At 48.7% G+C, this 13988-nt stretch overlaps 1 protein-coding gene across 2 annotated transcripts in view; it reads left to right on the top strand.

Moving 5' to 3' along the window:
- Positions 1-6712: 6712 nt before the first annotated feature.
- TWF2 (twinfilin actin binding protein 2) overlaps positions 6713-13988 on the top strand; it is a 73779-nt gene continuing 66503 nt past the window's right edge. Inside the window, exon 1 of one of the 2 annotated variants that reach the window (XM_073352468.1) lies at positions 6713-6825. In XM_073352468.1, the coding sequence (XP_073208569.1) occupies positions 6801-6825 (25 nt within the window). In that variant the 5' untranslated portion in view covers positions 6713-6800. The remainder of the gene's footprint in view (positions 6826-13988) is intronic. The other variant, XM_073352469.1, reaches the window with a different exon arrangement.

The raw sequence follows: 13988 nt of genomic DNA, 5'->3' as shown, positions 1-13988 counted from the left end.
TGCCATTGACTTCAGTACTGCTAGGATTTTACCCCTTGCTTCTTACTGCTTTTCCAGGCCTCAAGGAGAAACAGCTGAAAACAAAGAGTTTGGCATTGTATTGCCGAGAGTTTGCCTCAACACCATGAAACTTATAACTACAGCTGCCTTGTCTTCACGAGGATTGTGACATGGGTTAAAAATACCCCTTTTTCCAAGTGAAGGCACAGCCTAGATGACTACACTGGTCCTGCTGTGATAACTGGGTCTCCAAATGTACCCTAATTGTGAGCTCATCTGTAAAATGTGAGTGAAAGTTCATACGAGATCACAATTTAGCCAGAGCTCAGGACAGCTCCCAGGATTAGGACACAGAAGGCACAATGGTGTTATGCTGGATCAGGGGTCCCAGGAGATGGCAGGGGTGGCAGCCGTGTGAAGTTTGCTCCTTCCCTTTCTCTTGTCTCTCAGTCACTCACACTGCAGTAACCAGATTTCCCCCCAAAATCCTTTTGGGGGACCCCAAATGGGAGTGACGGGTGGAATAGCTCAGCCCTTCATTACTTTGTTCACCAATTAGGCCTAATTTCTGACACGGCTATTTTGGTTTATTGATTTCTGTTCTCACACTGTTCTTGTTTACCAGGCATGATCTTACACAGCTTGAATTTATATCCGTAGGCCTTTGGTTTGGGCTAATTCAGTCCTTCTGTCTCTTTTTTAGCACCTTTTCCCATCTACATTTGTTATTATAGGCTATTGTGATCTGGCCAGACAGAGGGACTCAGATGACATTATCACTTCCACTGGCTCTGGCTAAATCCCAGCCGCCACCTGGGATGTGAGACTTTTGTCTCCCCCATAAGTACTTTTCCTTCCCACCTTATTTCTTCTCTTTCCTATCCCTCTCCTTTTTCCTTCTACCTAATCTGAGTTTGTCTCAGCCAGCCAAGACTGTACATTTTGCAGCACCACTGTAAGCTTGTGACCAGAAAGGCAGCTCAATGAAATGATTCCAACAGCCAGATGCTGGTACCAGCTTGCCAGGTCTTGCAGTGGCTGATAAGACTGTGTGCTGGGCCCAAACTTTTCAGCAGTGAGATTGCCATGGAACATCGACATCAAAAAGAGAACTGGATTTTCTATCCCTGCTGTTCCTTTCTTTCCCCTTTTGTGTGTTTAGTAACTTCTCTGTGCCCCTGAAAGGACAACTCCAAGAAGCCAATGTAACTGATTGGGCTATACCAGAGAACAGGACTGGGACCAGGCCAGTCCAAGACTGGGGAAGAGCAAAGGCTGCTCTGGGTGTTGCTGTGATACATATACTAAAAATAATTATTCTGATGAAACCTAAAAGCAGAAGTGAAACTTGTGAGGGCCGGGGAGAAAAGGATGAAGCACAGAGACTTGCAATTTATATTTGTGTTGTTCCTAGAGGTGCATGAAAGCCCACCAAAATAAAAAGATTCAATTAAAGAGACACTGTCGGATAATTTTGCACCCAGATGTGGGGTTTGAACTAAATGCTGCCATCAGTTCTTGCAAACATTTTCCTATTTGGAAATAAAACATGCTCTTGTTTAGCTTGATATTTCCTCCCACAACCCCAAAATAACCACTCTGCTAGGACCAGGAAGTGAAAGTGACTATTGGCAAAAAGAGAAACTCTTTTGACTGTCCAAGTTGAGTCAAGAGCAGAAAACAAATGGTGAAAAGCACATTGGATTATACAAATTCTCTCTGTTTGGCTTCTTCCACGTGTTGATTGTAATGCAGCAGAGAAGGATGCTTGTTTGATTATGGTAGTGAGGCAGTGTACAGATACCGCAATGAGCACCAGAGAGCAGGTGCCATACAGGCACACAATAAAAAGATAATCCCTGTTCCTTTGTTTTTGTCACCTGTGTAAGTATTAATTTGTATGCAGTGTAGGTGTTGCTGTGTTGGTCCAAGGATATTAGAGAGACAAGATGGGTGAGGTAATATCTTTTATTGGAGCAGCTTCTGTTGATGAGGTCAGAAGAAGAGCTGTGTAAGTTGGAAATCTTGTGTCTCTCACCAAAAGAAGTTGGTCCAATAAAAGAAGGTATTACCTCACCCACCTTGTCTCTCTAAGTATTAATTTGGTAATTTACTGAATGTAACTAAACTGGTATCAGGGCAGGGGCTTAAAAGGGTTTAAGTTCATCTGCACTGTGGTTTCAGTGGTGTAACTGAATCTATTTCAAATCCATTTGGTTCCACTAGTGGAAGTTTTCTGATACAGACAAGGCCTCTGAGAAGTTCCTCTTCTTTCCCACGTCCCCTCCCACACATTCTTCCATGGAAGAAAGTAATCTGTCTTGTGACTTCTAACCTGTTCCTTAAGCAGCAAAGCTGGTGTCATTGCCAGTAGGTGGTGCTAGCTGATTTGAGCATCTTTGTGCTGTTCATTCAGGGAGAGTAAAGAACCTACTCTGCTAGTAGTGGGTTTTTCTGGAGGTGAAGATGAAGAGAGTGGGAGAGAAGCAGCAAACTGCACGTTGTACTCTAAGATTTGGCCTAAGTTTTAGGGAAGAGAGACTGTCTGTGGTACACCCACACTATGCAGTTCTGGTAACCCCATCTCAAAAAAGATATGTTAGAATTGGAAAAGGGTACAGAAAAGTGGGGGAGGAATGAGTAGGGGTATGGAACAGCTTCCATATGAGGAGAGATTAAAAATACTGGGACTTTTCAGGTTGGAAAATAGATGACTAAGGTGGGATGATAGAGGTCTATAAAGTCGTGACTGGTGTGAACAAAGTGAATAATGAAGAGTTATTTACTCCTTCACATAACACAGGAACCAGGGCTAACCCAATGAAATTAATAGGCAGCAGGTTTAAAACAAACAAAAAGAAGTACTTCTTCACAAAATGTACAGTCAACCTGTGGAACTTGGATCTGTGAAGACCAAGATTATAACAGGATTCCAAAAAGAACTAGATAAATTCATGGAGGATAAGTCCATCAGTGGCTATTAGCCAAGATGTTCAGGGATGCAACCCCATGTTCTGGGTGTCCCTAGCCTCTGATTGCCAGAAGTTGAGAGTAGGCGACAGGGGATGGCTCACTCGGTGATTGCCTGTTCTGTTCATTCCTTCTGGGGTACCTGGAATTGGTCACTGTCAGAAGACAGGAAACTGGTCTAGCTGGATCATTGGTCTGATCCACTATGGCTGTTCTTATGTCCCCTTTTTTTCCAGTGTTATCCTTGTCCTATGTCTTCCTACAGCTTCTCTTGACACCATATTGCCCGGGCAGGATTACTCAACTGCCCTTCTCTGCCTAGTACACTATCTCTTTTGCCCTCTGTTCCCAGCTTCCTCTCCTCAGGAATCTTAGTTAGGGTCCCTCCTCAGACCCTTCATCTCCTTATCTAGGCTAGAGACATACCTATCCATGTTGGTAAGGCAAAAAGCCTGAAAAATGTGGATACAATACAGATTAAATCTGCATGCAATATGCATACATTTCAAAGGGAGTGTCCCACTGGACCCCTCTCCCTATCAAAATCCACCAGCTCCTCTCAATTCCATCCCAACTCTCCATCACTGCCCTTAGGTCACCAATTTGACTCAAGCTTCTCCCCCAACACCTCCTCCTGCTGCTACTCTGCCCCCCGCTCTCCCTTTCCTCCGCCCCCCTTCCCCTCCTGTGCCCCTATTCCCCTTCTGCTGCTGCTGTTTCTCCACAACCTCCACTTAAGGATGAAATGTGTATGGAACATGCACAGACATCTGCCAGTCTGCCCCACAACTTAATCAATTTCCCTCCCAAAGCCAGCAATGCTCCCCAGTATCCCCATAACACCTGTCATGCTTCTTCATTTCTCCTGGGCCTAGCCAAGCTCCCTCTGCATGGCAGTACTTCAGAGATGCTTTTTTCCACCTTGGGGCTCAGAAATCCGGCTCCTGCTCTCAGCTTTGCTCAGTTCCTACCAAGTCTCTGATGGGAGGAGTTGAAGGCAGGGAGGGCACTGATTGGCTGGCAGAGGAAGGCGTGACAGAAGCATCAAGCCCTGCCCACCCTGGCAGCCAGCTATAAAAGTTGGAGCAGAGGCAGGAGGGGCTGTGTAAGTGTGCCAGGCATCAGGATTGAAGTGCTTAGGTTCTCTGGAGCCACAGGTGTGATGGATTGACTCACAAATAGGTGTCTTCAACCTGGTGAGGAGGTGAATCAAGCCACAAGTTATCTAAGGAAGGAGAAAGACACCCAGGTCAGCACCTGGTCAGTAAAGGGCTCAGTGTGCACACAGCAATCAGGACCAGGAAGGGTTACACTGAGCATCAGGATAGAGGCTGCAAAGGGAAGATCAAGGAACAATGTCTGAGGGGTGGCAGCAGCAGCAGCTAGAACCCCAGAGGGTAGGAGCCAGGAGTGGCCGTGAGCTGGCCCACAGCAGGACTGAGAAGGGGAGAAGAGCAGCTCAGCTGTATAACTGCCTGGTGGATCTGGAGAAGTCAAAATCAAGGTCAAGGATGTGGTGGTAGGGTCAGGAAAGCCAGTGTAGGAGCCTGCAGGGAAAACTGGCACTGAAGCAACCCCCAGCTGGCAAAATGTGCAGTCACAGGTGGCTAGCAATGCCAAGGGAAGGCCTTGTGAAAACAGCACTTCTCCCAGAATCTAAAATAGCAGCTGTATTAAAAAGCTGTATTGGGAGAAGAGCCTCTGGGAACCAGGCAGAGGAGGCTCAGGGATGGGGTATCTGCCACTTTTAATGGTGCAGCCTCCAGCAAAGACTGCCGGGCACTTACAGGGGCTATTTTAGAGGGGGATTTACCCAACCCAGGGTTGGAAGTGGGCACATCAGGCCAGGTGCTGGGGCAGGAGTGTATAGCTGTAGCTCTCCTCTCTATCCAGGAGAAGCCCCCAAATGTGGTTTCATGGGGACAACCAATGCTGGGAGCTCAGGTGATGATGCAATAGCCCCCATGTGTCACCAGGTGGTTAGAGGCAGAGATCAGCCCAAGCAGGGCTGGGACGAGGGTAAGCAAGCAGGTGGGTCACTGACTTGCATGGGGTGCAGTGCAGCTGTGCTGCTGGGCTTTTTCTTTTTCCTCTGCTCTGATTGGCCGCCCTCTTTATTTTGCTCGGCTGGTTGCCTGGCTGGTGGGGTTGGGGTCTTTTTTGCTTGGTGGAGGGGGCAGCACCAAAAACATTTTTCACCCTGGCCGGCAATTCAGCTACGGCCGCTCCTCAGCCAAGGCCGCTGAGGCCAGTTTGTTTCCTCTCCAAGAGAGGGCAGGACTTGAAGGGGCACCTTTGGGACAGGCCCTGAGGGGCAAGGTTTCCATATTATTGGGCAGCACCCAGTGGAGTCTATTGAGGGCTATAATAAGGCTGGGATGTTGGCTCACTTTTTCTACTGGTCCCACCTTAGTGAAGCTCTCCTGTCAATGCTGCAGATGTCCGAGTTCAGTGGGCACCGATACAGGGTGCAGCCTGTTGGGCCTGGCTTCAGTCTCCCAGTGCCCCTTCACCTGACCAGGCGCGGGACAGGGTCTGAGCAGTAACATGACCTAGTGTGTAGGGCACCTAACTAGGACTTGAGAACCCGGGGATCTATTCCTGCCTCTGCCAGGCATGTGCCAGCCCCAATGTTGATTTCTATTCGTGCATGAGCATGGGATGGGGCTGGCTGGGACAAGGTGTGTGTACAGCACCCAGCACAGTGTGGGGCAGGGGCAGTCCAAGGTGTGTGTACAGTGTCTAGCACAGTGAGGGCTGGCTGGGACGAGGTGTGTGTGTACAGCGCACAGCACGGGGCAGGGGCTGGGATGAGGTGTGTGTACTGCGCCCAGCAAGGCGCAGGACAGGGGTTGTCATGAGGTGTGCATACAGAGCCTAACAGAGCATGGGGAGGGGCTGGGACATGTGTCTATAGGGTCTAGAACACTGTGGGGCAGGGGCTGTGACAAGGTGCGTACAGCGCCTTGCACAGAGTGGAGTGGAGGCTGGGACAAGGTCTGTGTACAGTGCCCAGCACGGTGTGGGGCAGGGGCTGGGACAGGGTGTGTATAGCACCTAGCACAGCACAGAGGAGGGGCTGGGACAAGGTGTGTGTACAGTGACCAGCACAGCGTGGGGCAGGGGTTGGGACAGGGTGTGTGTACAGCACCTAGCACAGTACAGAGGAGGGGCTGGGGTAGGGAGCACCCAGTACGGCGTGGGGGAGGAGTTGTGACGAAGTGTGTGAACAGCACCCAGCATGGGGCTGGGCAGGAGCTGGGACTAGGTGTGTGTTCAGCGCCCAGCACGATGCAGGGCAGGGATGAGGGGTGTGTGCAGAACCCAGCATGGGGCGGGGCAGAGGCTGTGATGAGATGGGTACAGTGCCCAGCAGGGTGCGGGGCAGGAGCTGTGACGAGGTGCGAGTACAGAGCCTAGCAGAGCATGTGGGAGGGGCTGGGACGAGGTGTGCGTGCAGCGCCCGGAGCAGGCCAGGGACAAGACGCGTGTACAGCGCCGAACACAGCCCACTCCCCCAGCTGGCACGAGGCCGTTCCCCGTGTACTGGGGCCCGTAAGGCCCATGGCCAGCTGGCTAAGCGAGCCCGGGTGCTCCGCCCATCGCAGCCCTGCCAGGGGCGCAGCCCCCTCACCCCGAGGGCTCCCCAGGTCTCTGGGCTGTGCAGGGTCTCGGCCCCCCCCCGGTCCCCACCGCCCTGCCTTGGGGCGGAGCCCAGCCAGGCCCCGCCCCGCAGAGGCGGTGGAACCCGGAAGCGGGCGGCGCTGCTGCCAGAGCCGTTTCCTGCCCGGGACTCAGCGGCCAGGGCGGGAGCGGAGCCGAGCGGAGCCATGGCTCACCAGACCGGCATCCACGGTAAGGGCGCGGGGCCGCTCGGCCGGGCCGGGCCGGAACCTTCTGCCACCGCGCGGACCGGGCCGCAATACCCGCCCGGGCCGGACCTCCCCTGTCCCTGGCTGCGCTGCCGCGGCTCCCTGGGGGTCCGGGCTGCGCCCCCCCAGCCTACTCGCTCCCTTATTGATGCCCTTCTAGCGGGACCCTGTGGAGCCTGGAGTAGGATCTCTGCCCCAGGGGGGTTGTATGTCTCCTCGACGCGCCTGGCTCCCCATGTGCCCTATGTACTGCCCGACCCACCGCAGCGCCCCTTCTCCAGATCTTGGCCCTGTACAGCCCGTAGACCCACAGCAAAAGATGTCCCTGGGGAGGTTGTGTATCCCACTCCCTCCTTCTACTGGCAGTCGTATTTCTGCTGTTTAGTAGTTGTATTGCGGTAATGCCTGGGAGCCCCAGACCCCACTGTGCCAGGCTCTGTACAGATACAGACCAAAAATGAGTCCTTGCCCCAAAGCGCTTACAAGCTAAATACAGAGCCTGTATGTGCTGTCTGTACTGGCATCCTGCCCTTATATTCTTAGGAGTGTGTATGCGGTAGTATCTCGGCTATAAAACCTATAGACTTGCCAGGGCATCTGTCCTCCATGGCTTAAACATCCTGCCTCTCACTAAGCCTTCAGCATCTTCCCTTCTACAGCACTGAGCCTGGTATGGCTGCAGCATCTTCTCTCCTATGGTTTCTATAAATGTTCCCTGCCAATATTTGGTTTTATAGAAAATGGGTGCAAATGCATCCTATAGATATCTTGGTGTCCTGTCTTTGTGCCTAGTAAGCTGTTTATCAGTAACTTTGTCCATCTGAATGTCCTTCCTTTTCCTTTGATGCTCCATTATCTCGTAACAACACGTTTAGCTCTGCAGTGTGAATCATAATCTCGGGAACCATTTCACTTTCTGCAAAGCAGGTGGCTGCTTGATTTGTGTGTCATTTTTTAATGTGGTCCCACAAAAGTCTAGTTGAAGCTTAAATAGTATCTAAGTTTTTAGATTTACTTGGGTCTCATTTCAACTCTAGATGTGTCATGGCTGTGAAAGTTTGAAGAGAGTTCAGGGTTTGATCCAGAACTAAAGGCAGCAGTGCCTTGCTAATGTGGGGATGTAGGGCGGGGAGGTGTTGAAATATTCATCTCCCATACCTTTTACTCTCTTATTTGTAACAATTTTACAAAGAATTTCCAGGGAGCAGACAGGCATACAAAGCCAGACTTGATGATAAACGCATTACATCTCTCAAAACTGCATGAGACTGTCCCAGCAGCGTCACTTAAAGATCCACTAATATCTAATCCGGTCCAGATTAAAGAATTTGGGGGTCCTATGCGTTGTGGAAATTGGGGAAGGGCATCTTCCTTAAAGTGACACCACCCCATAGAGACCCCAGAATGCCATTTTTTGCCCAACTCACACACAGATCTCCGAATGCTCCTTGCTGCCCGCATATACGGCAACAACCTTCTGATAGCTCTCACACACATCCCAGCAGCTCTGACATATATCTGACTCACGGCTGCCCCCAGCTCCTCCACTCACCAGCTACAAGGTCCAACACTCCCATCTTTTGCCTGGGATTCACCGGGGTCCTTCATGCTCAGCACTCTGCTGCCCTCCCAGACTAGGGGAGCTCCTCCCAATCCTGGCTCCCCAGCTCCACTCACTCACATTGTCTGTCTGGTATTCACATGGCCCCACACTGCTCTGGTTTGGCCCAGCTATCCATCCGTTCCACAGTCAACTTGTGGAACTCTTTGCCAGAGGATGTTGTGAAGGCCAAGACAGGGTTCAAAAAAGAACTAGATAAATTAATGGAGGATAGGTCCATCAATGTCTATTAGCCAGGATGGGCAGGGATGGTATCTGTAGCTTCTGTTTGCCAGAAGTTGGGAATGGGTGACTGGGTGGATCACTTGATGATTACCTGTTTTGTTCATTCCCTCTGGGGCACCTGGCATTGGCCACTGTTGGAAGACAGGACAGTGGGCTAGATGGACCTTTGGTCTGACCCAGCATGGCCGTTCTAATGTCAGTAGTGTTACGTCCTCGAGTGTTTAAAAACTTGGCTAAATCAGAACACTGTTATTACTGTTGGAAACAGTCACTGCATTGGTTGTCTATGCTACTAATAGAAATATTCTAGCATGGACAGCTCTCGATGGCAGAGAGCAGTGCACTGGTATGGTGGTTTTGTAATCTACAGGAAGCCCTTAGATCAGCTATTCAGCTGTACAAGTTTAGGCAGATCCCATCCCTCCAAAGCAGATCCCAGTCCTGAATGGGCATTAACAACTGAGAATGCAACCAAAAGATACATTTGTGGGTGTGTCACTGCGTCCCTAGTTGCTGAGGCTATATGTCTTATGGCCAACCAAACATTTCATGGGACCAGCCAGAGTTAACTTCCTGGATTTCAGGTGTACTCCTGGTCCTTTGATAAGTCCCATGCCAGTTGATAGAATATCTGGTTGGAGCCTTTGTTCTAGAAGCTTTGTTCCAAAGTTCTTAACGCTACTGTTTAAGTGCCAATTGTGTGTTCACCTTTTACAGATTTGCAGGTGCCTCTGGGCTGGAACATGACCACCAATCTGCAACAGCAAACCTACGCGGCTTTTTGTTTGTTTTAGCAAGAGGAAGGAATGCTTTCCTCTGGGGGTTCGGTTGGAGGAATTTCAATAGTCAGAATATAGTTCCCTAAATTAGAGTCTGGTTATTACGTTGGTGCTAACAGCACTAGTCTAGCCACGGAATCTTTAATGAGCATGTGTGATCAGGGTATTGGTTTTGTGTCTCCCCTCCACTACCACAGTGCCCCCTAAAACGGCTGTGGAGCCCTGGTGCTGTATTTACTTAGAATGCTTCCCTTGAATTTCCTTGGAGGCATCTCCAAATTCTGACTACCCTGAGGGGGCAGCTATTTTTTGGATATTAGTAAGAATTATCTTTTTAATGTCCTCTAGAACTTCTTTGGTGGCAGCTGACTGTTCCTGAATGAAGAAGGTAGCTTCAGGAAAAAATAGCCAGACAGTTGACGGAGGGAGGCTAAATGAGCCATGGGAGGTGATGGTAATTGTACGTGGATTTAAGAGTCCTAACTGTGTGGGGCTTTTCATTACTTTATATTGTTTTTCTACCTGGTAACTAACTTACAATATTAATCAAGACTTAAAATGTTGCATAAATTAAGCAACACTGTCATTATGAGAGCATAGAAGTTCGAGATGCAACCTCTGAGGTCGTCTTGTCCAAGGGGATGAACAAAGCACAATTGTTCTCTAAAGTATATACTTCAGTGTTTTGTCCAGTCTGATTTTAATGAATCAAGCAGTGATGCTTTTTCCACTACCCTGGATAGAGTGGGCAGTATAATAGATCTCAGTAATACTGAATGTTTCCTTATATTAAACACATTGGTGTGATCTTTTTGCAAGTGTGTTGAATTTATGGTCGCTGTTACTTAGTGGCTCAGCCACTTTCTTCCTGTATAAACTTCTGTTACTCAAGGACAAAGCCAAGAATAGCCTCTCCCTTTGTATGCTCAAGAAAGAACTGTATTGAGAAACTGTTATTGAGGGTATTACATATTTGTTACTCTAGGCTCTTCTGATGCAATGATCTGTGACTCATTATATTGGATCTCAGCATTCTGGCGTAACCATCAATGTTGTTATCCAGTGGCTAGGACACTCCTCTTTGTCATGGGCTGTCCAGGGTGCTCTGCCAGAGTGCTGCCTCCTTCATCTGGAATAAGGGTGGAGTCCATGGACAATCCAGTCCTATACATCTCTGCTAAGGCTGCCAATCCTGGTGTGAATTTAGATGCTGGATCCCTGCTACCAGAAACTGGAGTGAAACCCATCGGTTCGGTTCACTTCACAAAAGCCAGTAAGCAGCCATCAGACAGGAATGAGTTCCAGCCATTATGGGCGGAACTTGAACTGATGACCTGCATGGGGAGAGGGAGGAGAAGCTCCATATCCCATGACATGTGCACAGCATTGTAATGTAGCCCAGTAGGTCACAGAAATAAAGAAAAATACAAGAGTAGATTAAGCCTTGCACCTCCTCCCCCTTCTCTTCGCTCCACTCTCAGACCAGGTGCATTCTTCATTGGGCAGAATAGAGTTAATCCAAAGTTAGTCAATTTTATTTCCCCCATCCTCTGAAATCTCTCCAGGGTTGGTGTGGTCAGGTTTCCTGAGAAGTGACTCATAGTGCCCGCCCTTACAGTCAGCCATGAACCTGGTGCTGTTTTGGTCTCTCTCCAGGGCAATGCACATCATCACTTCCTGTCTTCCTTGTAGCCCAGTTACACACCCTTTCCCTCCTCAACCTGCAAGTTAACAGGAAGGAGGTTTGAATTTTTTTTTAAGTAATTGCAGATCAGCACCACAGTGACAGAGGAGAACAGTGTTTGTATCCCACCCAGTTTGACTTTGTCTAGTCAGTAGCAAATAGTGGTGCAGCTGCCTGCCTCTAGCACTGTCTGGCCTGGGGAAAGCTAACCTGGTTTTAAAATTTCCCCTGGTAGGATTTAGCTGTGAGAGTGCAATCTGGGTTAATACCTCCAGATTGTCCCACCAGGAACCCTATTAGCACATCTGAGGTGGTTTCTGGACATGTAATGAACCATGTTAAGTCAGAATCATGTATGAAACAATCTCCCTTAATAAGTCTCAGACGTTATTGTGGGACAGGCTTGTAGTGTGGTTTCAAAACTGAATTATGTGGATGCACACTGTGCTACTGAACTTCCAATGGTATGCTTTACCCCAGTGTAGAAGGTGGCAGAGTGGGAAAGGCTTAGCGCTCTCTGTCCTTTGCAGGCTAAAGCACCCAGTGCCATTTGACCTGAGCCTTTGTCTGCCCTTTGGGAGGCAGTCAATGATGGTTGGCTCCACGCACATTCAGTGCTTCATGTTAAAACTTCTAGGAGGTAGACATTTCCTCTTTACATATACATCTGCTTATCAAATGCCTGAGACACTGAGCTCAGGCTGTGGCAGTGCTTTAAGGAAATCTGCTGAGTGTGTTTCATATCTTTGTCCTCTCCTGCTATGGAGAGATTTCCCACTATAGTGCTGCTATTGTCGTCTTTTTCCTCCTGTAAAGAATGGATGATGTCATATCAGAAATGGTGATGGCTTGAATCTGATTCCAGTGTTGCCTTCTCTTGTGAATGTCTGAGGTTTTCCCCATTCGGTGCTGCAAGATGGAAAGATGAACGAATACGGGGGATCTTTACTAAGTGCCAGGCTGGCTTAGTGGAATATCATTTTCCCAGTGCTTATCTCAGCACTTGTGTCTTCAGCTCTCCATTGTGGGGACTCCAGCATGCAGGGATTCAGGTGCCACCTTTACCTTCCCTGTTGCCCAGTCCCAGATTTATAGGCATGACTTTTCAATCTGGCAGGACACAGCAGTTGGGGCATGGCCCTGAGCCAGGGCCAAATACTAGCAGAGCAGAAAGCATGAAGTGACATGGGAATAATTTCTTCAAGATAGGTAAAACTTTTCAGGTCCTCCGTTCCCTGATTCAGCATGTCTGATATCTAAAAATTGGCACTGATACAAGGTGCCAGCTCAGCAGGCTTGTGTGAGGCAGTTCTAAATTTGTGTCTGCAAGGAAGGAGAGCAGAGAGACATGTCTGCACATAAGGAAGGCTGCAGAAATAATGGGGTAGAGTCTCGGCCCAAATATGCTCCCTTAAATCCCTTGCTGGGGGAGGCATTGCCAGCAGGCATAGAGCTGGCTACTATGCTCCTTTCCCCATAGCCCCCAGTGCATGGGATGGGCATGATGAGGGAGTGACTAGAGTGTATTTGTCTCCAGCTGGCATATAGTTCCTAGGGAACGGTACGTGGCTGGCATAAGTTAGAGCAGCCCCCAGACTGCTCTGACTTACACGTGAGCTGGGGCAGAAAATCACGGGTCAGTTGCCCTGACTGCCCCCACCCTCTGCTCTGCTGTGGAAGCTGAACACAGCAAAACAAATTGTTCCCAAGAATATCTTAGGTGGGACCTGCAAATTATTGTTATATGTAGATATGTTTTGCTTTGTAGCTGAGGATAACTTTCCTCCTCTGATCCCATTGGGTTTCATAGTGACCTTTTTCTAGTGCTTGCTCTTGCAATACCTGCTTTGCTGAAACAATAGATGCTACTTTGTTTACTTCATACTCAATGCCTACTACATGAGAGGACAGGAGCTGTAACAAAGGGTTGGGCTGTCCAGATGGCACAGAGTAAATAAGAAAAGATATCTTATTACAGGATTCAGATAATCCCTTGGACTTCATTTGTGACTCAGTCTTATGGAAATTCCACATGAGGGCTTGGGGAGGAAATAACAATTAAATACAGGCTGACAGGGTGGTCAGTTTGAAGTAAAAGCAGCCCAGCTGGGTGTCGTGGAAGAAGGAGAGTCCTTTGAGTTTTCCACTGCTGACTTTTCAAGAAGTTTGACCTCGTCTCAAATCTGGGGCTACCTCCCTGGTCTTATGAAGCTGTGGATATGTAAGGTTTCTCACTTTAATTGTCCCTTGTTAATGAGAGAACCTGCCAGCCATTAAAATGACCTAGATGGAGTGTCCAGCTTCTCATCAGGCTGGAAATCACATGCAAACTTTAAAGAGCGAGGTACGTAACCATTGGAATATCTTATCAAAGGATGTGGTGGATTCTCCATCATGGCAGTTCTTAAATCCAGACGGGATGTTTTTCTTAAAAGCGCAGGCAGAAGTTTATGGGCTTGATGCAGAAATTACTAGGAGAAATTCTGTGGTCTGTGCTATGCAGGAAGCTCAGACTAGATGTTCTTTTATGCTTTCAAATCTGGGGATCTTATGTATCTTACTAAAAGAGACGTTGGCTTTCATATAGGACCTGATCCAAAGCCCACTGAAGTCCCGGGAGGCTTTCCATTGACGTCACTGCATTTTGAAAGAGGCTGTAACATACACTGACTTGAACACAGCATATTTTCCCTCCCCCAATTTTTACTCTTTAAGGGGGACTGAAAATGCAGATTTAATCCCAGAGTGAACACACTTCCCTAGAAACTGCTGCAACTGTGGCATGTGATCAGTTTTGCTGCAAAAGACCAATGGACGTGAAAAGCAAGCAAGCAGAG

The sequence above is a fragment of the Lepidochelys kempii genome, chromosome 7 (genome assembly GCF_965140265.1).
Source record: "Lepidochelys kempii isolate rLepKem1 chromosome 7, rLepKem1.hap2, whole genome shotgun sequence".
NCBI lineage: Eukaryota > Metazoa > Chordata > Testudines > Cheloniidae > Lepidochelys > Lepidochelys kempii.
This window is presented reverse-complemented; position numbering and strand designations above follow the sequence as displayed.